At 37.1% G+C, this 26,360-nt stretch overlaps 2 protein-coding genes across 4 annotated transcripts; one reads left to right on the top strand and one right to left on the bottom strand.

Annotated features, from left to right (window-relative positions):
• The first annotated feature begins 968 nt into the window (after window positions 1–968).
• On the top strand, window positions 969–10,077 carry LOC139963005 (uncharacterized). Its single transcript, XM_071963456.1, has 7 exons — window positions 969–1,168; window positions 1,713–1,870; window positions 2,461–3,563; window positions 4,622–5,635; window positions 6,308–6,534; window positions 7,353–7,427; window positions 8,449–10,077. Exons 1-7 carry the CDS (start codon window positions 1,010–1,012, stop codon window positions 8,557–8,559), a joined length of 2,847 nt encoding a protein of 948 aa, XP_071819557.1. The 5' UTR covers window positions 969–1,009; the 3' UTR covers window positions 8,560–10,077.
• A 203-nt stretch (window positions 10,078–10,280) lies between these two features.
• LOC139963010 (uncharacterized) lies at window positions 10,281–26,356 on the bottom strand. 3 transcript variants are annotated; one of them, XM_071963462.1, is made up of 6 exons: window positions 26,213–26,356; window positions 21,811–22,061; window positions 20,635–20,718; window positions 19,086–19,349; window positions 17,285–17,473; window positions 10,281–14,965 (listed from the first exon to the last, which is right to left on the bottom strand). In XM_071963462.1, the coding sequence occupies exons 2-6, from the start codon at window positions 22,037–22,039 to the stop codon at window positions 14,556–14,558; spliced, it is 1,176 nt and encodes a 391-aa protein (XP_071819563.1). In that variant the 5' UTR covers window positions 22,040–22,061; window positions 26,213–26,356; the 3' UTR covers window positions 10,281–14,555. The 3 variants fall into 3 exon arrangements, with proteins under 3 accessions (XP_071819563.1, XP_071819561.1, XP_071819562.1); XM_071963460.1 differs by lacking the exon at window positions 26,213–26,356 and adding an exon at window positions 25,940–26,090; XM_071963461.1 differs by lacking the exon at window positions 26,213–26,356 and adding an exon at window positions 25,846–25,983.
• Between the last annotated feature and the right edge of the window lie 4 nt (window positions 26,357–26,360).

Below are 26,360 nucleotides of genomic sequence, written 5' to 3'. Positions count from 1 at the left end.
ATGGACCAACAATTTGACAAAAATATTTTTGTTGCATGTATGTTTACAGCATTCATTTTCATTTCATTCATTTATTTGTTTCCACATTCAAAATATATTACACAATAATAGAAGAAAATGTATGTGACAAGTGGAGGAGGTCTGAGAAAGCCGAGGCTCTTACGAAGCAGACCCCCCGTACAAAGACAATAAGAAAATAAAAAAAATAATGAACAATGCATGCAATAAAACAAAGGTTGCACACACAAATAAACCATGTAACTGTACTTACGTTACATAAGATAACATTATACAATTTAAAGAATTATCATATACGTAATGACAAAAAAGACAAAAATGAAAAAGAAGAAACCAAAAAATATGTATTACCTTAGCCATCTTAAACTGTTCAGTAATTGGATAAAAGTAAATGCTTCTGATTTTAGAAAAGATTGCAAGTGATGGGACATTTTTAACCGTGTTATCAAGATAATTCCATAAGCAGACAGTGGCATCTGTAGCTCTCAAAGTGTTTAGTTTTTATTCTCAGCTACGGTAGCACAATCGGTTGGTTGAGCATTATTATAGTTTATGTAACGTTATCATAACCTTTTTACACAGGAGGTGGCATATTTCATATTCTGGGTTTGTAGACTTAATACACGGTGCTGTACAGTTCGGAAAGAAAGATTTTCAGAACAAATAAACTACTGTCTAATGTGATGAAAAACTGATATCAATCAATTGATTTATTGTAACTAGACTTAACTGAATTACAGAAAAATAAAAAAGTAATGTAGTTGTTGAAATTATTTTACGACATTTTCTGAAACTGCTTGCAGGGAGAAGCTCATAGTCATGACCATATACACAACATTTCAAGAATCCGGAAGTGGTCGTATGTGACGTCACTGGAAATGATAAACGGCGGGCAGTATAGCTTGACAGATTAACAGTCGTCTGTTACTTTGAACTAATTTTAGACAACTAGATTGAGGTTTTAATCGAAAATGCATAAATATCCTGAAATATGTCAAGCAGTATCGCTACAATCAGTTCTCAAACGTTAGAACTGTTTTCCAGAAGAGTTGGAGCTAAAGTAAGACGGATCGATTTCAAAGATTGCCTACAGTTTTGGTTTCTGATAACCAACCAGTCTGCAGTGTTCTATCAAGAACTATCCCGAAAGGTACTTGTAATTCAGAAAATATTTTTGCGCCGTCGCTATCAATGTGAAAATTAGTAGACATGATGATCTTTTGAGGCATTTGCACAAGAAATATCCCTGATTACACAGCACTCGTTGTTTGCAATCAAGAGAGAAATGTTTTCCAGTTTCGCGGAAAGGGTACCCTATGCTACTGCAGTACTTCACAACCTGCACTAAATGTTACCCCTTTGTGCAGTCGAATTTATTGTACATTAGCCATGAAGCTGTGAGGGCTAATACTTTCATAGTATCCTTCTATTCGTTACAAAGTTTGCTACTCATAGCTAGTTAGTGAGTCCAATGATCAACACATTATGACCAAAATTTGTAGTGTTGGTCCTGGGTTCAACCTAACTTGAGAAATATTTAAATTCTTGTTAAGTAACTTCTGTCAATATGGATAACAACATTCAAACAAGGATTAAATGTGCATATAAACAAACAGTATCGAGTACCACTATACCAAAAATATGATGGTGCTACATGATCACTACTCAACCAAATTTGTTTGTATTTGTTGCAGATCATTTTCATATTTCCAGAGGAGCTGAACCACACTGATTTATTACAGAAACAGGACGGTTCTTTGATACTGTATGGCATACAGTCTGATCATAAAGTTGTTACGTTTGATGTAACTGCCAGGATCACTAATGATAGAAGTAAAAGGAAACATGAAAAGTAAGTGATGCAGCATCTCGTTATCTATCCATGAATTTAATTCCTCAAATGCTTTTATTCCCATTTTTTGTTTTCCCCAATTCTGTAAGAATGAATTGAATTTGAAAATGAATTAAATTGATAATTGATGGCATGTAAGTAATTCAAAAAAATACTTATTACTTCCTTATCACTCACCAAACAGATATTTTACTTCAAGAAGTTTCCCCCCAAAATTTGAACCAGCTCTGTAAAATGAATAAAAGAAGCTTTTCTAATATTTGCAGCCTCAAAAATATGAGATAAAACTTGGTGTCAAAATTGGAATGTCAAAATTGGTGTCAAACAACCTTGTTGGGAGGAAACGTTTCTGTCATTTATATTAGTAGAACAAATGGAGTTCAGTAAAGTTTGAGAATTGTTTATCATAGTTTGCCCTCCTAGCATGATGGGCATCTAAGTTTGTGTAAACTTTTCCATCCAATTGAATAGTTGGGACTGAGTCACTTTCAAAGAGATGTTACGTTTCATTTTACACCTTTATATGCATGTGATGTCTTTCTAGCTACTTTCTACTGTAATTTTGAATTTGTTACTTTTATATGAAACAGGAGCTCAGAAGATGAGGTTGAAGATATGTCATCAAAAAGGTTCAAGAAGGAGGAAAGAGAAAAGGAAAGATCAGACAATGAAGCAATCTTTGACAGTTTACTGACCTTTGACCTTAAAGATGTCACAGACAATAATGCAACAACTGACAATGTGGGAATGGAAGGAAGTGGTAAACTGTTTCAGGATGAAATTGTGTACATTCAAGAAGGGAAGGTTCTACATGAAGATGCACGATTGGTCGATTGTCTGCTCTTGGGTAATATTTTGGTCGCTATGGCTACATGTCTCGAAGGTTACATCATATCTTTCCACACAACCCCCAACCCAAAAACTGACATTGACATCCAAAGAATTACAGCCTCTTCGACGTACATGTTTGCATCATTTTTTATCAAAGAGTTGAGGATGGATCTTCCTTTAAATAGTAAAGACAAAAACTACAAGAGTCTGCATTTCACAAGGACAGGGATGACACACAGAAAGGCTGAAATTTGTGGTTTTAAGTTGACATCATCACATGGACATGATGAGGTATCAAGTCCCTTTGGTTTAAATTCTATTAACCAAATGATTTTTTCACACATTTTTGGTTCTGATTGTACCAGTTTAGGATCTGAGGTTATTATTATAGGGACACCAGAAGGGAAAATTCTCAGTGTACCTTTGAAATGTGAATTGCCAAATGCAACTGTCTCTGTCCTGTTTGACTTGGAAGAACCAGCGGTTCTTGTTTCAAGGGTCAGTTTGACCAATCATAATTCGGGGAATAATGACACGAATATTCAAGACTGTTTAATATTTGTCGGAAAGAGAGGCAAAGTCGTTGTTATGTACGCTGTAAAGGAACAAATTCACAAAGATTCAAAGCTGAAGACGTTGATTGAAGAGAAGCTCGTTTCCGGACCAGTCATTTCCCCGATGATTGAAAATTCCAACTGTTTGGTGTATTCCACCAAAAAAGAGTTGTTTTGCATCAGGATGGAATTTATGAATAGTCAGAGCAGCACATCAAAGGGAAAATCCTTGATGTTTACTGCAAGAAGGTATCCTGTCATGGACGTCATATGTGTGAGAAAATTGCCAGTCCTCTCAGCCTCGGAAGGTACAGTATTATTCTCTTTTTCAAGGCTCATTAGTTTTGGCAATTCGTACTTATTGAAGAGAGATAAATATGATCACCCCCTCCTTTTAAGCTTGCACACCTGTCCATGCACCTAAACACTACGCTGTGGCTAAACATCATCAGAGGTGCCTCTTAAAATGCTTAAAATAATGCTCACTCTTCCTCGGACTTGGTTTTTGTTAACAATCAAAGCAATATATTCCTCGAACATTAACACATTTCATCACTTTAACTTTCTGGAAAGAAATTTTCAGCAATGTTAACCCTATTTGAAAATGGCAAGGAAATGTTTTGGCTAGAATGGGATTTGGATCCTAATCCTCAGGTCTCTGGGTTACAAGTCCTTTGGAGCGGTCGGCTTAGTTAGTGATTATCCCTATACAGCAATAGTTTTGCTGAGAATTGTCTCTCAAAAGCCACAGTACGTTGCATACAGTTTATTCATACATGTAAATGAAAAGTCAGATTTCTATTGAAATTCCTTCCCTGCTGTTTTCTGAGTCGTTTGTCTCTAATGAAATTGAGGTGTGGTCCCTGGTTATAGAACTTATAGGTACAGTATGCAAGGGTAACAACTATGATATATGTTACACGGAAGATGATTTCATGGTTGGTGGTTCTCATCTCAACACAAGCAACTCTATCATAATTTTAAGACAGTGATGTGCTGTGGTTTGTTTCAGTGGCGGAGCTAGGGGTATTGGTCAGGGGGGCGAGAATGGTCTGTATGGGCGCTTTCGACACTATCTAAGTGGAGCGCCACCACAGGTTGGCGCGGAGCGTATACAGAATATTTTTGAGTAAAGATACTCCCTAGATCGCCGGAAATGACCCTTGCTAATTTGCAGATGAGACAAATGTCAATAAGTATATGAGAGCGCAATAAAAAAGTCAATTGCAAATAAGTAAAAAGTGGTAAAAACCTGAAAAGGGCACCAGCAGTCCATTTGAGTCTTTGAGTCTTGCTGTATGGACGCTCCGCCACTGGTTTGTTTCTCCTTTTACACCTTAGATCCTCCTCTTTCTTTTGCAAACAGATGATGCCCAGAAATTTGTTGCTTGTCTAATGAATGGCAGAGTTGTTTATCTCAACATTAAAGATGGCCAACAGACTGAGGAGACAGTTACGTTGACAACAAGACAAGCTGGCCAACGAATGAAGGAACTTATGATTAACCTTCAGGAAGTGACTAGAAAAACTGAAGAAATCAGGCAGACATCAAAGATTGAAAACTCCATTTTATCTGAAATTACTAAAGCAGGACACTTAGCTGCAATACTGTCCCGTGGGAAAGACAAGCAAATTTCCAACCCATTTCTTATAGAAATGAGGACGTTTCTTCAACACGATGGCTCTACAAAATGGTGGATGATCGAATGTAAAATTACCAATAAATCTGATTGGAAGTTTGATGACAGTTGGAAAATTTGTGCTTACATGCTTTCTTGTAAAAGCCAGACTGATCCATTTAAGGATAGGGTATTACAAAATCTTAGCAGTTGTTCAAAATCAGGAAAGTCTATAGTGCATCCACTGAAAAATTGGAATCCAGATACATATATGGTTTTACTGTTTCCCATAGAAGATGGTGAAAGCTTTCTGGCTCACCCTATTGAAATCAAGTTATACCTTCACTTGAGACCCTTTTCATCAACTCATTTTCTATCACAGCAAAGATTTGAAAATACTTTGTCATCAGCTGGAGACGAGCCTTCTAGTAAAGATACAGGGCTCATTTTTCCTATTGGTTATGAGAGGGTTGATATTTTAAGTTTCCTGGAACCTGCAGATTCCACTCAGCATGATGGAATGAACATAGCACAGAGCTCCAGTAGATATGGAGCTGGCCAAAATCAATCAATCTCTGTTGCCATGGAAACCATGCATAAGTGTAGCAGTGATTGGCTGTCAGAGACTTTAAAGGGAATGATGTCAACCAGAATGCCAACTGCTCAAGATGGTGATGTTGACCAAGAGAAAACTAAAGTGGCTTTGAGATGCCCTGTGATCGTAGTTACCAAGGAAACAATGACATTGTTGCATCAGCAAGGTACTTCATTTTCTGCTTTGTGAAATAAATCGTTTAGAAAGTTGTATGGAATTGTAAAGGTTCGATTATGTGTCCAATTGTATTTTCATCATACACTTCCCAATACCCATACAGTATGGATAGGTTATAGCAACCCCATCCCGGGTTTCATGTGACATTTTGTGACAGCGCCGGCCAACAGCAGAGTGAATGATGTCAATCTTGTCATATGAGCTGAATGAAAATGTTTTAAATTTTCTTGATATATAGTATGTATTCAAATAATTTATCAACAGAGAAGAATAATGTTTTTAAAAAAATAATTAAAATAAAGTGCATTTGACTGCTGAAGAAACATGCCAAATGTGTAAAAAGGAATGTTAAGCATTTGAAGAACATATACCGTTATGACGTCACAAACCACCTACTGTGATCCACTTTAGGCTGATCCACTAAGGGATCAAATAAGTTATATGCAATGAACCATATCTCGATGTTAGGAATGAGATCTTTTACACGTGACTCTCAACTAAATGTGTGAAAATCTTTAAAAAGGTTATTTTATGTGACAACATGACGCACTGCAATATGTTTTGCTGTTTCATAATTGTTTTTAGTGCTTTCAGATCCTCATTTGAATCCACCAAATCAACATATTTAGCTTTATTTTCTCATGATTTTATATCCTAACAGATCACAACTTTTTGCATTGGCTGTTCAATGGTAATTCTCTGGTGATCTCACTCCTTCAAGCAAACCCTTCGTTGACTTCTCTTCAGTTGCAATCTCCATCTTGCATTCCAGTTCAGATCATGATTTCTAAAGATGATAGTTTGAACTCAGAGGTCAAAGTTCAAATTCATACATCTAGTCACCATTTACAGGTCAAAGTCATGGAGGCCATTCATTTTAAGCTTGCTGTAAGTTCAACTAAATTTTTCTTCAAAATAAGACGACAAATAGTGAAATGTATTAATATGCTCATCTCTCTCAACTGTTACATCTTTGATTAAGCAGCTGGTTGTGGTCAAGTTAGCAACAAGCTATGCCTTTTAGGCTTTTAGCTGCAATGCAAATATTATTTGAGCACAAAATAATGTATTTATTTCTGCTATTTGATGGTTTCTAAATTATTCTGTTAGGCACCTTTGCATTGAAGTGATGTTGAACAGGGTGCCAAACTTAGTGTCTTCTTTGCACTCAGTATTTAAGAAAGGTGTCAGGTACTGAATACAGGTGCGTAGCCAAGGGGGGGGGGGGGGACGAAGGGGGTGACCGCCCCTCCCTTGATCATATTTTTTTATGATATCACTAGTAATTTCAAAATAGAAAATGCTTAGATGCAACTTACAAGGCCTGGGAAGTGCCATTTCCAGCGATCTGGGAGGCATTTTCGGCCAAAATTTTCTGGTCGTAAAAAAATCTTCATCCGTGATCATCTATGGCTAATACAAGTAGGGCTTCAAATGATTCAGTTTATGAAATAAATCGCTTCCTAAAATCCGAGCAATTTTGATTCACTAAACTGACTCTCATTTGGCATTGTCAAAGTTTGCAATTTCCAGTTTGGTTTTGAAGATTTGAAATGAAGAATGTTTGCTGTCAATGATTTCATTCTCAAATCATCGGTTATACGTGGATACCGTCGTCGTCGTTTAATCCAATGTTTCAATAACCACTTTACACCGTTGGGTGTTATCACTTGATCACAAGTCTCTCTCTTTTCATGCATCAACAGAAATTTCTCCCGGACAAGAGAGATTGCATTTTGGGTACCGAAGAAGATAAAGATAGATTAATGACTTCCATACAGGTGAGGGAAAAAGCATTGATGAAGTACTCCATAGACTGTTAATGTAAGGCTACTTTAATGCTTTCAGTAAGTCTAAAGACTGTCTGGAAGTTGTATTGTTCAATTTAGTATACATGATACTAGAGGATTCTTCTTAATTGCCTTAGTTTTTGTAGAATAAAGAATGACATGATATTAAACATGGATGCTTATCAGAGTTTGGACTTAAATCAGGAGTTTTAAATCACGAACCCTACAAAACGTCTAACTAGTTTGTTTACATCTTATAGTACAAATCTCAAAAGATGTATTTTGAGCGATTTTTTTCCTTAAGATATATTTTGCATCGCTCTCACACAAAGTCAAAATGACAGGTTTACTGGATACCTCTTGATCTAAAACAGTAAACTTACAACTTTTTGACAAGACCCTCTTAGTGAGTTTAAATGGTTCAATCATATACTGTACTTCATATATTTGTGCCTCCAAATGCTAACTCAATGAACATTTGGTAGATGCAAGCCTACAAAGTTTGTGATGTCATTTCATTATACCTGTTGTGATTTTGATTGACTTTTAGATGTAACAGATGCTGTACATTTATTGGCCCTTTCAATGCACAATACAGGTTTAATTATTAATACCTTAAGAAGAGCCCATTTTACTCTGCAAACATGACTTTTTAGCAATTATTAGGCTATACCTGTACAAAACATTTCACAGCAGATGTTACTATTAGTAACATATTTTGCATATTATAATCTAGGCAAATGCTGTCATCAAATGAGCATGCTAATTGTTACCAACTGGCTAGTTTTAAGTACCTAAAGGAATTTAATTAGAAGAGAAGAATACTTCAAAACAATGTGATCATTAATATTAGGGACTGAGACCAACTGTTGGTTGGATATTAATGCATAGTTGCTTCTTTCAAAAATTAAATTTCAAATGCAGCTGAAAATGGTTTTGTACGGATACGTCTATAGATTTATTAGTTGTGTCATACGTATGTAATCTAAAATTCTCTTTCTTTCACCTACAGAATGTTGAGAAAAAAATTAGCCAGTTGAGAGACAGGGAGCTTCACAAGATTTCACAACACGATCTGGAAGATGTGTATGATGCATTGCGGAACTTGAATCTAAAATTCTGAATCCGACCAAATGCAGAGATGCATCTCAAGAGTGAACCTCATGTTAAAGTCAAATGACAGCTTTGAAAGATTATTGGTATTGCACACATTTATGCCAAAATGTCAAATTTCAAAGAGAGACATTTTACTGTCATCTCTCAAAGACGTCTCATTTTGAATGGACCTCAATGTATACATCTTACAATACATGAGAGGGACAGAACCTACCCTAAAGTATTCATAAAAATCAAAAAACCTTTTTAAAGTAACTTTGAAGCATACAAAGATTTGATGTTTATAAAAATCATTCTTGAAGACTGTTGCAAGTTGCAACAAATTTCTTCATTTTATGGCTGCAAGTTGATTCATTAATCAGTTATTACATTTGTTAGTAGATTACTCCCATATTTTATCTATATTTCATCCAGATCTCTGGTGGAAACTTCAACTCATGTATGATCTGTATCGGATAAACCTTGATAGGGGCCGATCCAGAATTTTGTAAAGGAAGTAGTGTGGCCCTGAAGTTTTTGAAGCAGACCCCCCATGCTTCAATTTTCAAAAAGAGACATTTTACCGTTATCTTTCTCATTTTGAGAGCGTGGCTAATTGGCTGAGGCGTCGGACTCGTGATCCAAGGATTGCTGGTTCCATTCCTGCCTAGTTCATTACGTTGTGTCCTTGGGCATGATGCTTTATCTCACTTGCCTCTCTCCACCCAGGGGTTAAATGGGTACCTGTGAGGTAACTTGTCATTGGGCGCAGTATATAACTGCTGCGGACTGGAGGGATTGTCTCTGGGACAGGTTATCATTGACCACGGGTAATGTTAAGTCTGTAAAGCGCTTTGAGACCTATCGCTAGTATAAAGCACTATATAAAAAGCAAATATTATTATATTATTATGAAGGGGTTTTCTGTGTGCTTCCTCCCACAGAAATTTTTTTTTTACATTTTAGAGGTCAGGTGGTGCATTCAGAGGCAAATTTATACTGCAAATGATGCCTTGCAGAGGGCACAAATGATGCCTTGCAGAGGGCACAAATGATGCCTTGCAGAGTGCACAAGTGGATCCAGACTAATGAACGTTTGTGTGAGGTTGAAAAAGTATGACGGGGGTTATGCACCTACTGGGAAACCTTACTAACTAGTACTGATTTTTGTTTTGTAGTACTCAGAATCAGATTTGGGCAAGTGTGATGGTAACTAGATAATGTTTTGCATGGTAGGATAAACATAATGCACACTTTGAAGCATACTCTATCACACCTTGTGCCATTGTTTAAGTTAAAGAGTTACTTCAGTGGTTCTAAGGCCAGGGGGTGTCCTAATAACACAAAACAGTCCATTTTAATTTAGTGTTATTCTTTGATGTAACTATGTAGCCCATGTTACAGCTTTTTCAGCCAAGCTTGTGGGTCTAATATATGGCAATCAATCATGTGTGTATGTATGTTGAAAACAATTATCTCATTCTTCCAAGAATAGTCAGGGTATAGTGATAGGTTCTACATATGTATCCTTATTTTTAGTTTGCAATCCTAAAAAAAAATGAGAATTTTTAACATCACAGATACCTTAAGGAAAACAGGGACAATTTTCTTTGCCAACAGGAAAATGTGACTATCAGTTTTTACGGTGATGATTCGATAAGTGATGGGAGGCTGTAGCCAAGTAAATATGTCATGCTTTTAAGGGGGAGATTGCAATTGAACAAAATCTACAAAGAAGATAAAAAAAAATTCATCGTTTCAATGTCTTTATTACATATTCTCTTCTTTTTCTGAATAACACACAAGAAACAAACATTGTCAATAAAAGTACAATCTTGTCTGAAATTTCAATTTATTCTTATTGGTTAAACTTATCACTTTGATTCCCCTTTAAGTTTCTCAATTTGGTAACCAGAAAGAAGTGCCAAGTGCACCAAATGATTCATTTCATTGAGTGTGTTTAATACAATAAGAACAACAGCTGGTGCTGGGATAGCAATAATTCTAATTCTGAGAGCAGCTGTAACAGGACATTGATTCAATACTTTGAAATTAGGACTTTAGTGCAGTCAAGGTTAAGGCAGGATATGTACACTTTTCTGCATTTGCAAATGGAATTTGTATGGCATGGGATGGGGGGGGGGGGGAGGTGGGAAGGGGATGCGGGGAGAACCTAGTAGCCCCCAAGATTGAAAAGCCTTAATCAAGCCATCCCAACTTTATTTTTGTGTTGTACCTGAAACAATTAAAAGGGGGGGGGAGGGGGTGGGAGAGAGGCAGATAGTGCCTTAGTACCACCGAGGGTGCTAATGTGGTACTGGCCAGTCGGTTGACTGTAACCATGGATATGTGGGTCATAAGTATCAGGGCGATACTTGTGTACAGTTTTTGATATTGGTCGCTTAAATACTATTGATAATAATATTGAACACACCATTCTGGAGTTGCTTGTGTATATGCAGCCGTACATCATATATGGTGAAGGCGTCACACGTCACACCAAAACAACAGTGGGTTTACATTGCTAAATAAACTGTGTTACATGTACATAAATGGATACAGAAAACCACCCATCTTCTGCTGACAAACTGGGCATGAGCAATTTCCAGTTGCTATGAGAAGATCACATAGCCTGCCCCAGTTAATAGCTGCAATGAAAGAGACCAGATCTAGGGGAGGTAAAACTAGCTATGACTAGGTAGCTATATATGAAAATCATTAACAACTCAACCCATTCCTCCAATATAAAAGTTAAACAAAATATACAAAAAAAAAATGCATCTTTGCTTCCCTAATTTTGCTTTCTTTTCATCTCATTTGCATAATTAATAGAAATCTACAAGCTACATGGCAATTTTGCATGAATGACAATACATCTATAAACATTTAACTGGACAACAAAGAAATGTAAAAAAAATTGTTAGTCGACGAATAATTAAGCAGATAAGGTTTGCTGAAATATGGTGTTAATAATTCAATCATCAATAGGAAATGTCTCAGGCTTTGAGACTTTAAGAAGAATGTGACCACTAGTCCATTATCTAGCAGGAATAAGTTTTTATATGAGTATAAATATTTTGTACAAGTTTTATATGAGTAAACATATTTTGAGATGTACTTGGCTGGGGTGAGCAAGAGTGGGAGACGGCCTAGAGGAGAGAGTGCTTGCCAAAGATCGGGGTCTCTGTTTGAGTGATCGGATCTTAACATTGTAATAACTGCTCTTCATACTCTGAAGTGCTATATAACCACAACTTTTTATTTTGCTAAACCCTCTACCAAACCCGTTACAAGTTTGCTTGGCATTGATGCTCCTTACGAAGCTGTGTAAACCAGTCTTTGAGTTCCAACTTATTTGATAAGATCAGGTTTTGGGGTCTATGAGTGTGAAACTCATCCTCCACAATCACCCCCTCCCCTCCACAATCTAATTCTCCCCCTCCTCACTTTTGCCATGTTCCCTTGTTTTTCTAGCAAAAACAGGGAAATCATCTAACATAACAACATATGAAAAAGCAAGCTGTATATAGAATGAGAAAAAATACAAACAGAAAAACTAATATATAAGAAAAGAGGTCTAGCACAAACATTGAACAAATAGCAATATGTCCAGTAACAGCACAAAACGGACATAAATGTACCTACATACATACATTTATACACTTGAAAGATAGCAATGGCTTTCAGAACATGCAAGGGATTCACCAACCCAGTATTTTGCAAATGAAAGTAACTTCTCCTTCATCATGCCATAGGCTAAAATACAGGAATTTGCTACTGATGCCAAAAAAGAGGGGTTTTATTCTCTCAGTTTTACATGGTTGACTAAATTTCACATCTTCCAATTTTCCCCTCATTCCAATTTTGTAACAAGTTGTAACAAGTCATGACTTGATGTAATTTTCCAAATTGCCGTAAAATACAAAAAGTTTGTGAGTTTTTTTCCTCTCCAATAAAGGTATTGCAATGACTTCAGTCAAATCAGGGAAATTTTATGTAATTATTCCACTTGGCTTTAAAACATAGTGCCATACCACAACCTACTTCCAGAATAATGGATGCAAACTATTTTTGATGTGAAGTATTTCACAATTTATTATATATTTATATGCAAACCCAGATATTATTGACATCAACCAAAATAGCTCTTGAAAAAAAAAAAAACCCACATTCTCTTGCAAATCTACCTTATGGAAGTGAATTGTTATGCATCATAAGAATGATATAAGCTAACTGTGTTTGCATTGCTTGACCTGACCTTTGACCTGACCAGAATTGAGTTTGAACTATGAAACAATGACTTTCAAGTTTGACCTTTATACTGCTATGAACAGCTGCAATATTCCAAGGTAGTCTTTATATTACTTAAATCAGTATGGAAATACATGTTTCTGTATTACAGTGTCATTGTCGTTTTCACAAAATTAACGATGGGAATTTTTTTATTCTTTCTGAACAATTCATTCCTTTGACAAGTTTAACTAATTTTTCTATCAAAATATTTGAAATCTAGCACCCCTTTATTACTCAAGGTTATCTTTATGTTAAATTTGTCCCCAACACCAAAGAATACTAAGTTTAGAACTTTATAAAATATTTGAATCATTGGTTCAATTAATAACTGTTACACAAGATTTAGAATTATTGAGGAGAAATTAGTGCGTTTATGGTGAAATTAATATATATATATTATAGCTAAATCCCTAATGTAAATGCTAGCAAAGATAAACTGCAAATATTTATGCAACTGCTTATACATACCACTAAACTTACAAGTATCAAAATATAATACTATATGACTGAACAACATGAAACATTTTCCAAAATTAATTCTTAAAAATCACATTATGACTTACAATCATTTCGAGAGCTTGCTGCAACAAATCATTAAATACTCAGATGCATAAATTTGGAGGATAAAAAGCTAATTGACTGGTGTGATTTGTCTACATGTACCTGGGGTTATTATTTTTTCTGACCCTGGGTCAAATCCTGACACAGGGCAGCAAGTAATGACATTACACACATGAAGTACATGTGAAGGGTATGTGTGGGACCGACAGGATACCTTGAAAAAGATTTGTTTTTTCATAATTCATCCATCATACAAGAATACACTTTGAATGTATCGAAACAAATGCAAATGAAGCATTCAAAGTTCAAAACAATTGACTTAAGAAAATATTTTGAGTGAATGTGTGGCACATTTCCTATTTCAAAAATAAAAATTCCTTCAAATCTTTCCAATATCAGCAATTTTCTTTAATGTAGCTCTTTGCATGCTTGTTGTCAAGTGCCAGATAACTTTACCAAATCTACAGGCAATCAATCAAAACAAGATCGCAACTGATCCAACCCAGGCATCCTTGTAGATGCTTTGGCCGAATGAAGGCTACTCAACGAGCAGGAGAGGACTGACACATTAATACGTATAGGTGCAGCAATTCAACCAGCCTCGGACTTAACTAGTACCTGAGGAAATTTGGGACCTCAACCCTGCTGGCACCAGTTTGGATCCAGGGGTGCACCATTCCGGAGCTGGTATGCCGCTGCCTAGCAAGTGACTAATAATTCAGACAAATTTTTAAATATTTTGTCATACAGAAACATTTTCAATTTAGTATTAATCACACAATTTTTTTTCCCCTTCAAGATTGGACTTCTTCAGTTTCAGAAACGAAATGCTAAAAGAATAGCATTGCCTACACTGTACACAGGATTTTATTTATAAAATGAAAATAGCATGAAAAAAAAAAAAAAAGGTTATCCGAAATATCGCACATAATAGCTGCCTTGATACCGCAAATTCCAGCTATTCATTTTTCCTATCATTATTCATTTTTTTTAATATTGTCAGCCCCAATATACCATGTACTTTGAACTGGATGAATACCTACAGTTTTTAGCCAACTTTGTACTACCTCTCTGGGTAGTTGTCTGGGTAATTAATTAGCATACTTCATTTAATCAATATGTTACTTCCTTCTCAATGACAATACTAAGAATCTCTATCATACTCAATACTCATTTATAGCCAGGTCCCGGTTGTTGGTGCCCTACACCTGGCCTACCATACGAGGGCCGTGTGTAAGGATTCCCGGCCTGACCTGGCATGCCGTAACCCTGTTGTTGGGGTACTTGTTGTGGCTGTTGGGGTACTTGTTGTGGCTGTTGGGGTACTTGTTGTGGCTGTTGGGGTACTTGCTGTGGCAATTGCTGGCCATATGCCCCATAAGCTTGTTGTTGTTGAGCAGTAGGCTGCTGTTGACTATAACCTCCAGTTTGAGATGCTGGAGTGTACCCTGGGTATCCTCCATAGTTAGAAGATGCAGGGTACTGCTGCTGCTGTGATGTGCCTTGCTGGTGAGCTTGTGGCATGCCCTGCTGTTGATATCCATACCCTTGTTGTGATGTAGGTGCTTGCTGGGCAGTACCTGCAAAAAATTAACCATACAATTTCTGTGCATGACAACGATAGCCTATATGTGTTATGCTATAGTAAATAAGGGTGTGACCGTTTAAATGGTTAACCGTTTTACCGGCCGCAAATGCACTATCCGTTTAGAAAATCACAAACCGTATAAACGGAAAATTAAAAAAAAATTCAAATACATTTTAAACATGAAAATTATTTAAAAATATGTAAAGTACTGAGTAATGTACTGCAAACTATCAATAAAAAACAGAAAACGATGTTTTAGGCATGAATAATGTGTCCAATATAATTATAGTAGTAGGCCGATATTCATGAACTCATGATAGTGTCGTCAATTCGTTTTCTCAGTTTATATTTGCGACATATATCACCCGAACATGTACATCGATCAATGGCATGGTGAAATCCCGTGTGAAAGTATGTTGACCCCCAAAAAGACGCAAATGGTCGTTCTAGAAAGTACCGTAATAACAATAACAACACAAGGCCAGTTTGCTCTCTCAGGTCCGCACGTGTACAGCAATTTTTTTCACACATGGTATTATACTGTGCATGCATTGCGGGCGATATTAGCTTTTAACCGTCACAATAAAGAGTTCAAAAATTATCGTGATATTTCGATAATTACGATAATTTTTCCCCTAATTAGCGTAAATGTCGAGCTTTGAGTGGACGGAGAAAGAGAGATATATGGAGGGGACATTCAAAGAAAATATCTGAAAAACCTTACGATATTTTTCACAAATATTGATGCTTAGATAAGTGCTTCCTCACAATCAACGAGCCGCCCAAAAATTCGCTCCGCTTACGTAAAACTTCTATATATATAACACGTGGAAAAACCCGAGATTTTACACACATAATTCCCACTGAATTGGTCACAGAACATAAGTAGGTCATCGACATTCGAACTTGCCCAAGTTCATCGCACCATGGGAACGACACAACACATTGAACACGATGGTACATTTTCCCGCCATCTGGACGCCGAGTGTAAATTTTGGTGTAATATGCAAATTATGAATGGTACTGTGCATGCTGCGCGGTTAAAACTGAACCTATTGCGACACAAATTTTGGGAAGCTGTTGTTGAAGTAACTTTTGTATCAAATGTAAAGTACTGTATGGCACGTGACGTCACTGAAATCGGAGGCTGCTCAAACCAGTTTCAACTTGATTTTTACAACCCATCGCACAACACATGCGTGCGTAATTTGTTTCTAAACATGGCTTTTAATGAGTAAGCAGGAAAGGTGGGTAAGTTTGCTAAGTTAGGCGAGTTTTTGCTTAAAATCTTGTGATAGATAGACAAATATATTGTTTTTTTTTCAAAAGTTACGATGTTGCCGAAGGCCGAGTTATATAAATTCAGTGATCTGAACTTCTGAAGACCACGAATACTGATCATGTGTGTTATTCTTTTCAGCAATTATTACACGAAATGTTCGCAATATTATTGGGCCAAATTAGTAATTATTACTAATTAACATACATTGATCGTCGTCTTGTTGCCTGAATTGCTACCTGTTGGCAAAAACCCTTAATTATTGTACTCATAATGTCCTATTTTCATTAAAAGTTGAGTGACCGTGCGTCGAAAAAGCCTCGATCGGAAAACGGCGTTTAAGCGTTTAACCAGACCGGCGGCGATCCGGTTAAACGGTTAGCGAAATATCCGTTAGGTCACACCCTTAATAGTAAATTATACATACATCAGGTGAATAACTACCAACCAGCCATCTCCCCCACACACCCATGGGTTGGAGGATGCAGGGGAAGGGGCAATTGGAAAATGATCTTTGTGATGTAAAGAAAGGCATTCCAAAATTTGTTATAAACTGTTACTTTTACATGAACTGGTTGTGTATACAACTGAACCTCCCAAACTCTACCAAATACACAAGCACAAACTGTATAGTGAGTTAACCAAAACAGACATTTAACTAAAATGAGAATATAAAGTGCTGCTATTTTCAAAACCAAATATCAACACTTTTACTGAGTTTTACACTCTGCCTCGTTATTCTCTGAACACTCATCGAAAGGAGACGGCTTGTTGTTACAAAGCCACTGTTTCATCCGTTATCAACAGACCAAGTGAATTTCAAATGAACTGGTGCACTGGTTAGTCTGGCTAACATGCTACCTCTCCAGTTTCTCTTCCAGGCCTGCAATGCTTCTCCATTGAGGGGGAGGGGGCAGGGTGTGGTGTTCTCAGCAAATCAATTTCTGCCTGTTTAGATGATAATATACAGTTTGCAAATTGCTGTGTTCGAACAATATTTACAAATACCAGAGTAATACACAAAGTACATACCATATGCAGGTTGTTGTTGCTGCTGCTGCTGCTGTTGGGAGGGGGCGGTAGGGGCCGCCGAGTTTGCTTGTGATGGATCGGTGGCTTGATGATGGGGGGATGCATACTGAGCAGGGGGTCTCTGTTGGTGTTTCGATGACCCATGGCTGGAGATGCTGTCTGACGGGGACGCTGCCCTCTCTGGTTCACCTGTAGACGACAGAAGTTTCATGACACGTTGGGACTTGGACTGTTCATGAAATGACTTAAAAATATATCACACTCATAGAGGGACTACAAAATTAATAAAGTGCCACAAGTTATCTCTTAAACCAATCTGTAAACTTTAAAGAAGAAGTGTACAGTATGCTTAAAGAGTCCTTGAGACCTGTAGCACCTTATATTACTCATGTTTTACTTCACTAAGAATGTTTGATACCCGCTGGAGTTCATTAACAAAGAAAGGGAGAGAAAAGAATGAGATTGCAAATAATTTTAAGTTCTTAGCTTCCTTAGCCTTGTTTCCTGTTTACTAAAGGCTTGCTAAATTCTCTTCAGTAATGAAGCATCCTCATTACTTCAATTCCTACCATATCTCAAAATGAGTTTTATTCACATCAGTTTCTGATTCGGAGATAATCAACAACAATAATAATACAACATAAACCAGAGATATGTTGTTAATATTAGTGTTTGCACGGGGTAATCAGTACCCAGTTATTAACAAGTTTATGAAAGAAACAAAAGCAATTCACAGGGATGTAAGTGCAGCCAAAAAAAAAAACCGGAAAACTATTCGGAGAAACCGGGGGAATGTCGTGCTAACGCATCCTACTCCTAGCTCTGAATACTTACGCACTATCGTTATGTTAGGCTAGCTCAAAAGTATTAGCGCTAACACATCATACCCCTAGTTCTGACTACTTACACACTATCGTTATGTTAGGCTAGCTCCAAGTAACGAATACGTCGCAGCGAAATCCGGAATAAAAAACAGTCTCACATTTGAAAGCGATCACGAATATCGACTATCATATGCGTATCCCGTAGATTTAGCCGCTCACAAATATCACAAGCGTTATTTCCCAAACTTATGTCGAGCACCCGCAGTTACGAATCAACGTGAATTAGGCAAGGTTTTTCAACGACAGAAATGAGCTATGGCGATTTGAAGTTCGCACGTACGCAACGATGTTCACATGGCACACACAATGTTGTACAGTGCAATGCGATGTGTAACAGGAAATGGTATTTTGGTTGATCGATGAGTGAAAATTGAAGTTAGCTTGCTGCAACGGGCCAGGCATGTTTGCCGCGTTGTGTCTTTGATATTTGTACAATTTTGTGGAACTTTATTGGAATTAAAAAAAAAATGGATTTCCGTAAAAATACGGAAGACTTACATCCCTGAAAAAAAAAAACCGGATTTCCGTAAAAATACGGAAGACTTACATCCCTGAATTCAAATTATTGAGGAAGGTTTTATAACTTATCTTACACCTATTTGAACATGAAAACATTGTCAGTGGAGAATATAATCCATTTAGTATAGCATCCATTTATGTAATTTCTTGAAAATCGCGATACACGAGGGTAAAATTTTTTCAAGTACCCGGATAACCGACGGGTAACGGCTCTAGGGTACCCGATTCCTAACTTTTGGACCTGTGTAAACACTAGTCTATATCAATACTAATCCCAAATTAAGCCCCTCCTCTAATTCCCACTAATTACTACATTTATAAGTTTTCAAAATCTGTGCAAATTAGCTCTGTGCAAGTTTAAAACAACAGAGTCACAATCAGTCTTAAATAAAACTTACCTTCGTTAGTATTTACACCAAAGCTTGAAATGACCGAGGCATCTTCTTGGGGCTTCATGGGGTCGAACATGCCCACCTGAGGACCCTCGACTCTGCCCTCGTGCGATGAGGACACATTTTGCACAGAAACGACTTCAGCTGATGGTTGGGCTTGGGGAGGTTCTAAATTATCTAGTAACGTGTTGACTTGATTCCTAATGGCTTGAAGTTCTCTCCGTAGGTGTTTGACTTGATCGCTTTCCAAAGGCTGTGGTTGTCCATTGACTGTATTTGCAAATCACAAACAGAAAGAAAAGTCAACCATATAGGAAAAATATTGTTGAAATGCAGTACAGCAGATGTAAGAAGACCATCAAACAAGAAAATTAAAAATAAAAGTATGTTTCAGGCGTTACTGTAAATTTTGTAAAAAAAGGCTTGTAAATTTTCAAACAGACAAGAACTTAGAGAGGTTTCTCCTCCCACCTCAATGGATTAGTTGGTAATCAGATGAAGAAAATACCTACAAATTTTACCAATCAGCAATAAAATTACCCCGTTGAGCAGACAATCTTAAATTTACTTAGTTTATACTGTGCATAGTTCTGTACGTAACTGTACATATAGCGTTACAAAACTCTTAACATACTATATAGAAATTTTAATACATCCCAACTTTTGGAAATTGGCACAATATATGCTTGTTTATTTTGGGGGGGGGGGGTGCTCTTCTCATTTAATGCCAAAACACTAATAAATTTGAATTTTGTCTGCTGAAACGTTACAATTGGTTACTTGGTATTATTCATGTTAACATGAGGTCATAACGACTGTATTTTGTATTTATTCTCGTACAGTTAAAGTTCTCTACAATGATCTAGGATATGATGATTAATGAATTGTCACTATTGTGGACATCCAGTGGGAATAATTTTTTAATTTTAATTCAACTCTATACTGTCCTCTCTCATTGTGCTTCAAAGCACTCATACTGACAGTATGACCAGTTCCTGACCTTTATCTGATAGAAACATGATACTCATTCTGTTCATTCTGTCAGTACAAGTGCTTTAAAGCATGACATGAAAGTCAAGTGTATAAATTATTGGAACAGGAAACCCAGTAACAGCTAGTACATATTTACAAGTTACTATTAACTCTGATAGCTTCAATAAGTCATTTCAGTGCACAGAGTGGGTGGGTATGATCTAAGTACCTGAAAACTCACAACCATCCGTTCTGCAGGCTACCCTTAAAGATTTTCCGTGGTTTAAAACATTTTCTGTTCCTTCCAAAAAACTGTTAAGTTTTTATTAATAATCACCAAATAATGTTATCATGGGAACACTGCTAAACTGAATGACACAGTTGAATACTAAATGTGGTTTGCATTTCTGCCGCATTATGTAAAAATCTAATACTCACCAATATTAAAATGAATTTTAAGAATACTAAGGTATGGATTTCTGAGGTTTGCATTTCTGCACTGGATGGTACAGTATAAATCTTGAGTTTCTGCTATGTCTTTACACTACTTAATACAGTATATATGTAAAGTATGTTTACTCACCAAATAATGTTAATTTGAGAATCCTGCTGCACTGAATGGCGAATGAGAGATCGGAGCTATCAAATATTGTTATAAGGTCACCATCTATGGAAGACAACAGAAACATGTTGGACTGATTATAAGTATAAACAAGGCATGATTAGTACATGAGTAATAATTGCCCCAATTCCCCGACTCTTTGCTATTGACTTCTCTTGTTTTAGCGACACAGTGTCGCATGAACTGTATATTTTACTGTTAATAGTTTACATATTTGGCTAAAAGTAAGTACCTCAGAAAAAGTATGTACTGTACTTCAAATGGCTCTGTCCATTTTATCAGGTTCCTACTTGATAGAACACCAGTTGTATATATACTGTTGATATAGTATCCATGAAGCTCTTTTTTGTGAATACATTGTTTGTCTACTAAATGTGAGTTTGCATGCCAAGTCAACATGTACAGTAGGGAGAGGAGTACTTTGATCATTGTATGTATGCTACAATGTTTTTTAAGTACATCACAATACTAAAGTGTATCATTCTAATTTCTTCTTATAAGGGGGTGGTGGGTTGCAACCTTTGTGACATGACTGGTGTAACTGTTGCACGCAGAAATAACCTAGTTTGACCATTTGCACTAAAACTGTTGCCAACGTGTGAGAGGTACATGTCATTTAGCAGCCTATGTATGCTTTGCACTCTATCTTAATGTACACTGTTTAATCAATGAAACAGAACATGTCATGTACTGATAATAAGTGAAACTATAAATGTTGCAAACTGAACCCAGGGCTTCTGTACCGAATGACATGACACAAATGCCAACAGCCACCTGAGAAGAGGTAAGATAAAGTTCTGTTTTAATATGTATTGTTCAAACATGGTAATGTGATCCACCGTAAGCTTGAATGCTTCCAAGTAGATGCTTGCTTCTAATAATTCATTGAAGAAAATACACAATCCTGGTGTAATCCCATGAGATATTGTACGTACAGTTATTCAAACATTAGTGTTTGTACAAATTGATCAAACTGAAAAGAGAGAGAAGTACACTAGACTCCACATGTTTTCATTCACATTTCTAATGTAACAGATCCGTACCAACATTTCCTATGGCCCTGCGGACATTTCCTGACTCACACCCAGGTGCAGTTGGTTGGTTATTACTATACCTACGTAATGAAACTGAACTTGCCTTCATCTTTGTATTTGATAACCACTTCATCGTTACTGTTTAGGTTTCCCCGAAAGACTCTCTGCATCATCAGGACCAGTTCATCGTACGTTATGTCTTCATTGTGAATCGGAATTCGACGGATATCGTCACCCAGCTGAGCCTTAATGATCAGTTTATTACTCAAGTCGATTTGAGGGAAGCGAGAACCATCTCCTTGTTGTAATGTAGCGCTTGCTGCCTTATCCATGATTCAGTTTATTAGCGCTGGCCTGGACAGAGAATAAGAAACAGGGGTATAAGGAAATTTATTTTACTGCAATGTTTTGTAACATGGAACAACAGACAAATGTTTTCTCTCATTCAGTACAGTAACATCAACTTGTAAATGACAATAAATTATTTGCAATGACTATAAAGTCTGTGATGCACAAGTGTGTATTTTCCCCTACCCCACAAAAAGAAAGAAAATTTGCTTTTTTCCCATTAATTACATGCAACATTTGGGAAAAACATCTATGATTGATACTATCACTATTCTTGTGAGCCTTGGCTAACTCTCTGTTCACTATGTACTGAAGCCTAGTCCTAAGTGGTACCTAGTATATATTGCAAGTTGCAACTACTGTAACTCTTTTCACCGATTCCAGAGTTTCTGGCAGTAGGTTTTAGCAAACAAATTAATGATCATCATTTTACATGACACTATACTACCTCACAAGAGATCACAGTAAATTTCAGTTTCATTGTTATTATTGATGAAGAGCTGAGATCAGTGGCGTAGCCAGCGGGGGTGGCAGGAGCCCCCCAGTTGAAATGCTCGCCCCCCCCACTTGCCCCCCCAAATGGAATTATTGACTGAGAAAAAAAAAACTTGAATGCACACTAAATATGTTGCTGGGCCTATGTGCATATTACCATGGTTTTTATGCAATTTTTATTCTTAATCTTTTACCTAATTCTCTATCTGCGAAATTGGGTGGCCAAAATAAAAATCACTTCCATGGGAACATTGCCTTGAAAAAGAATTTGACCCAAGCAGCAGTGCAAAAAATGCCACTGTCTCTGTATTGTCAAATGTGGAAACGGGTTGGCAATTTAATTAAACGGTCTCCGCGGCACTCACAAGCGGAGGCTACGTTCAGTTTATGTTCACATGATTATCCCTGATCTCTGGATTGTGTTCCGAAATGATTCACACGTGAGTGACGTGTATGGCAGAATGAATATCACAGTATTTAGAAACAATTTACATTTTGATTGAAACTTACAACAAGTTTTGCTACGCCTACGCGACCAATTGCGCTGTGTTTCTTGGGTTAGGTACATTCAACACAGAACAGCCTAGTATATACGTTTGTGTTTCCGTATTGAGCTCATAGGCCCGGTAAGGTGACCAGACGTCCCCGATTTTCGGGGACAGTCCCCGATTACAGTGTGCTGTCCCCGATGAACAAGTGTCCCCGAAAATGTCCCCGATTCGTCAAAATGTTCAGGAATTTCGAAAATATCCCACATTATTAGTAAAATAATTGTAAAAGCAAAATTTAGTCAAGTGTGCAGTCGCAGAACGGAACTTATAACCAGTATTTCAGGTGGGCCCAGTGTAAAGTGGAAACACTGTTAAAAATATGCTAGATCGATCTAGCCTAGCACTCTTTCGACCGTATAAATGGCAACTACGGCGACACAACGAAACTTATAGTGTGAGCATGAGCAAATCACAAGCTCTCAAAGAACCACGTCAAGTAAGTGGATTTCATTTAAGAAAAAGCTACATTTTTGAAAATAAAATTGATTTAAAAAGTGCTTCAAAGTATCACCATTTTACATCTAAGCACCGTAGGCACTTGAAAATTTTCCAAAGGGGAGGGGGACAGCCCCTTCCCTTAAACCTCTCCCCCATATCAGTCACGCAATAAATGTCCCCGATTTCAGTCACGAAAATATGGTCACCTTATCATAGGGCGCGAAATTCGTCGATAAGTTCGCAGACAGTCATCAGAATAGGTGAATTAACCTTCGCTAGACTGTTTGAGTGAGCCCTAGACAGTGCAAAAGAAGGGCCCAAAGGGGGAATGATAACATCTTTTGTTGATTGGGGGGGGGGTGGTTACACTCCCAGGCAAGTCAGATATCATGCTGATCATCTTTGAATACTGACAGAAAGAGCATAGTCTATTCAGATTTTTAAAGAGAATTATCGATGACTTTTTCAGTGATCTGTTTTATCGTTAATAATACCTATGTGGAAATAACATAAAACGTCAGCTAACTAGAGTGACCATCTGTACCCTACATTGCTGACACAATACCCGATTTGCCACAGTTTGTCATGCAAACTGTTTGGTATGTCTTTTGTACTAGCTTAGTCTGCCCCACCAATCAGACCCTTTGCCCCCCCCATTTGCCCCCCCCCCCAGATGGAAAAGTCTGGCTACGCCACTGGCTGAGATCTTCTAGAATCAACAGCTTTCTCAAGTAAGATCAAAAGAATACATTTATAGCATCTTCTGTTCCTTTTCCTTCAACTTTTTTTTATTTTGAAAGAAACTGCTCAGGTATATACATAAGGCTTTTTAAGAAAAGTTACCCAAGATCAAGAGCCTGGGCACGAAAGCCAAACAACTCTATCAGAGTCTGCTTAGAAAGTGGAGCACAACAGATATCACCTTCCAGGAGAATATAGTAGAAGACGGAACTAAATATTCACTCTGTTTCATTACTAAAAAGCAGCCAACCATTTATCAATTTTTTTTTTACACACTAAGCAGACCACATAACAGAAGCTGGCAAACTACTCTCTTTTAATCAATATTAGTATTCCATCTTACAAGTTTGGTTTTAAAACTAATTCTTTAAGCAATGGCCAGACAAAACAATCAAAATTAAAGAACACACTGAATTTCCAGTTGCAACTACAATATTTCTAACATACAATGAGCACAGGTATTCTTAATGATCTAGTAACATTGTATGATTATCATATCAGAAAGGTAGGCCTAAGTTTTTATTGATGACTCCTGACTCAACTTGGCCTAGGCCTAGAGTGGTTTGGCAAGTCTAACAACCTTGGTCTATATATCCATGCTGATCGACCATTTCTCTAAGATTCCCCACCTTAGTGAAAACTGTTTTCTTATTCTCCCTTCCCAAATATTTCTATAAAACATGTCGATATATTTTTCAATCACTTTCTTTCACATACTGTAACAGCGAACATTACATGCCAATCAATGTTCATGGTATCTCTTACGATTTCACTCCACAAAACACAAAATAAAATATTCATTGTTATCTGTAATCATTGGATATGGAATAACAGTAGGTCACAAGTGTTCTTTCAATGATTAATGATAATGCGAATTTGAGCTTGATGCTCTTGAACAAGGGCCTTAATATCAGGATTTTGCTTGGGTAATTTGAGACATAAATTGCTGTGATGTGTTATGGCCAGTCTTCTATGTTTCTCAATTAGATATATCCTTTACAACACTGAATGCACATTCAATTAGATAGTAAGGCCTCCCCCTCGCCCCTCCCCTTCCATCCTCCCTTTCTTCTCAATTCATCCCCAAGACTTTTCAACTACCCCCTGGGGACCCTGTTACCATGGACCCCAGTTTTGAAGCATTTTTGTTACTTTTCAAACCCAAGTAGTAGTGTTTTAATACAAAACTCCTCACTTTAGGCCTAGGCCCCTACTACAGTTTTCATGGATGACAGACAAAAAAAGAAAAAAAAAAACCACGAATCATTGCTTTCAGGTTGTGACAATACTTAAGACGATTATAAAACTATAATCGATGAAAGGTAGTCAGAACACTGACTCGAGCCTTACTTAGCCTAAGCCTAACGCTTGGTCAACCAGTGTTACTCATATGACTTCGAGTGTGACTCACAGACTGGTATATAACATAAGTGTAGGCCTAACCGGTAAGTACTGTATTGTTAGGCGTCGGTTTCTGGGCTTCCTCGCCGACGTTCACTAGGCCTAGGCTATATATGTCCACAAATAAATTTAATGAGTGAAATGCGTTGTATTTTAGAATTTACCCCTTCAGCTTTGAATTATTTTACTGGTGAATTCAAAGAAGTGTGAAGAGGCAAGAGGCAAAACCAAAACAGAACATGAAGTAATAAAACTTACTTGCTCTAACAACCTTGCTAAAACCTTTCGTGGAACTAGCAAATGCTGATTTGGTTTTCCTATACGTGTTCGTCTTGACGTCCGCTATGTTTTGCCTTTGTACTACAGTGCTGCATATACAGGATACTGATAATCTGTAATATGCGTGTAGTCTGCGTGCGATAAATCTTTCTCCGCCCAACTTGTCAATTTTAACTTTCGTGTTTAATGCATATTATAATTGTATTTTGTTACATTACTTCATCATTTTACCTTGTTAATCCTAAAACTTACCTGCAATATGCCAAAAAATGAGAAAGCAAAAATCTTGACACAAAACATTCACCAACATTGCAATAATTGAGTGGGATTTATTTAAATTTGTACTCAATGACAGTGTTACGTAAAACCTCTCAACTTGATGCCATGATGCTAACTTTTC

The sequence above is a fragment of the Apostichopus japonicus genome, chromosome 21 (assembly GCF_037975245.1).
Source record: "Apostichopus japonicus isolate 1M-3 chromosome 21, ASM3797524v1, whole genome shotgun sequence".
Classification (NCBI taxonomy): Eukaryota; Metazoa; Echinodermata; class Holothuroidea; order Aspidochirotida; family Stichopodidae; genus Apostichopus; species Apostichopus japonicus.
The sequence above is the reverse complement of the archived record's forward strand: the minus strand, read 5'-3'. Positions and strand labels throughout refer to the sequence as shown.

Coding starts and splice junctions, on each gene's coding strand:
- LOC139963005 (XM_071963456.1), top strand. CDS start 1,010: ATGTCAAGCAGTATCGCTACAATCAGTTCTCAAACGTTAGAACTGTTT. Junction 1,871..2,460: donor AGTAAAAGGAAACATGAAAA/GTAAGTGATGCA, acceptor TATATGAAACAG/GAGCTCAGAAGATGAGGTTG. Junction 6,535..7,352: donor CCATTCATTTTAAGCTTGCT/GTAAGTTCAACT, acceptor ATGCATCAACAG/AAATTTCTCCCGGACAAGAG.
- LOC139963010 (XM_071963462.1), bottom strand. CDS start 22,039: ATGGATAAGGCAGCAAGCGCTACATTACAACAAGGAGATGGTTCTCGC. Junction 20,719..21,810: donor TATCAAATACAAAGATGAAG/GCAAGTTCAGTT, acceptor TGTCTTCCATAG/ATGGTGACCTTATAACAATA. Junction 14,966..17,284: donor GCAACAACAACCTGCATATG/GTATGTACTTTG, acceptor AATTTTTTGCAG/GTACTGCCCAGCAAGCACCT.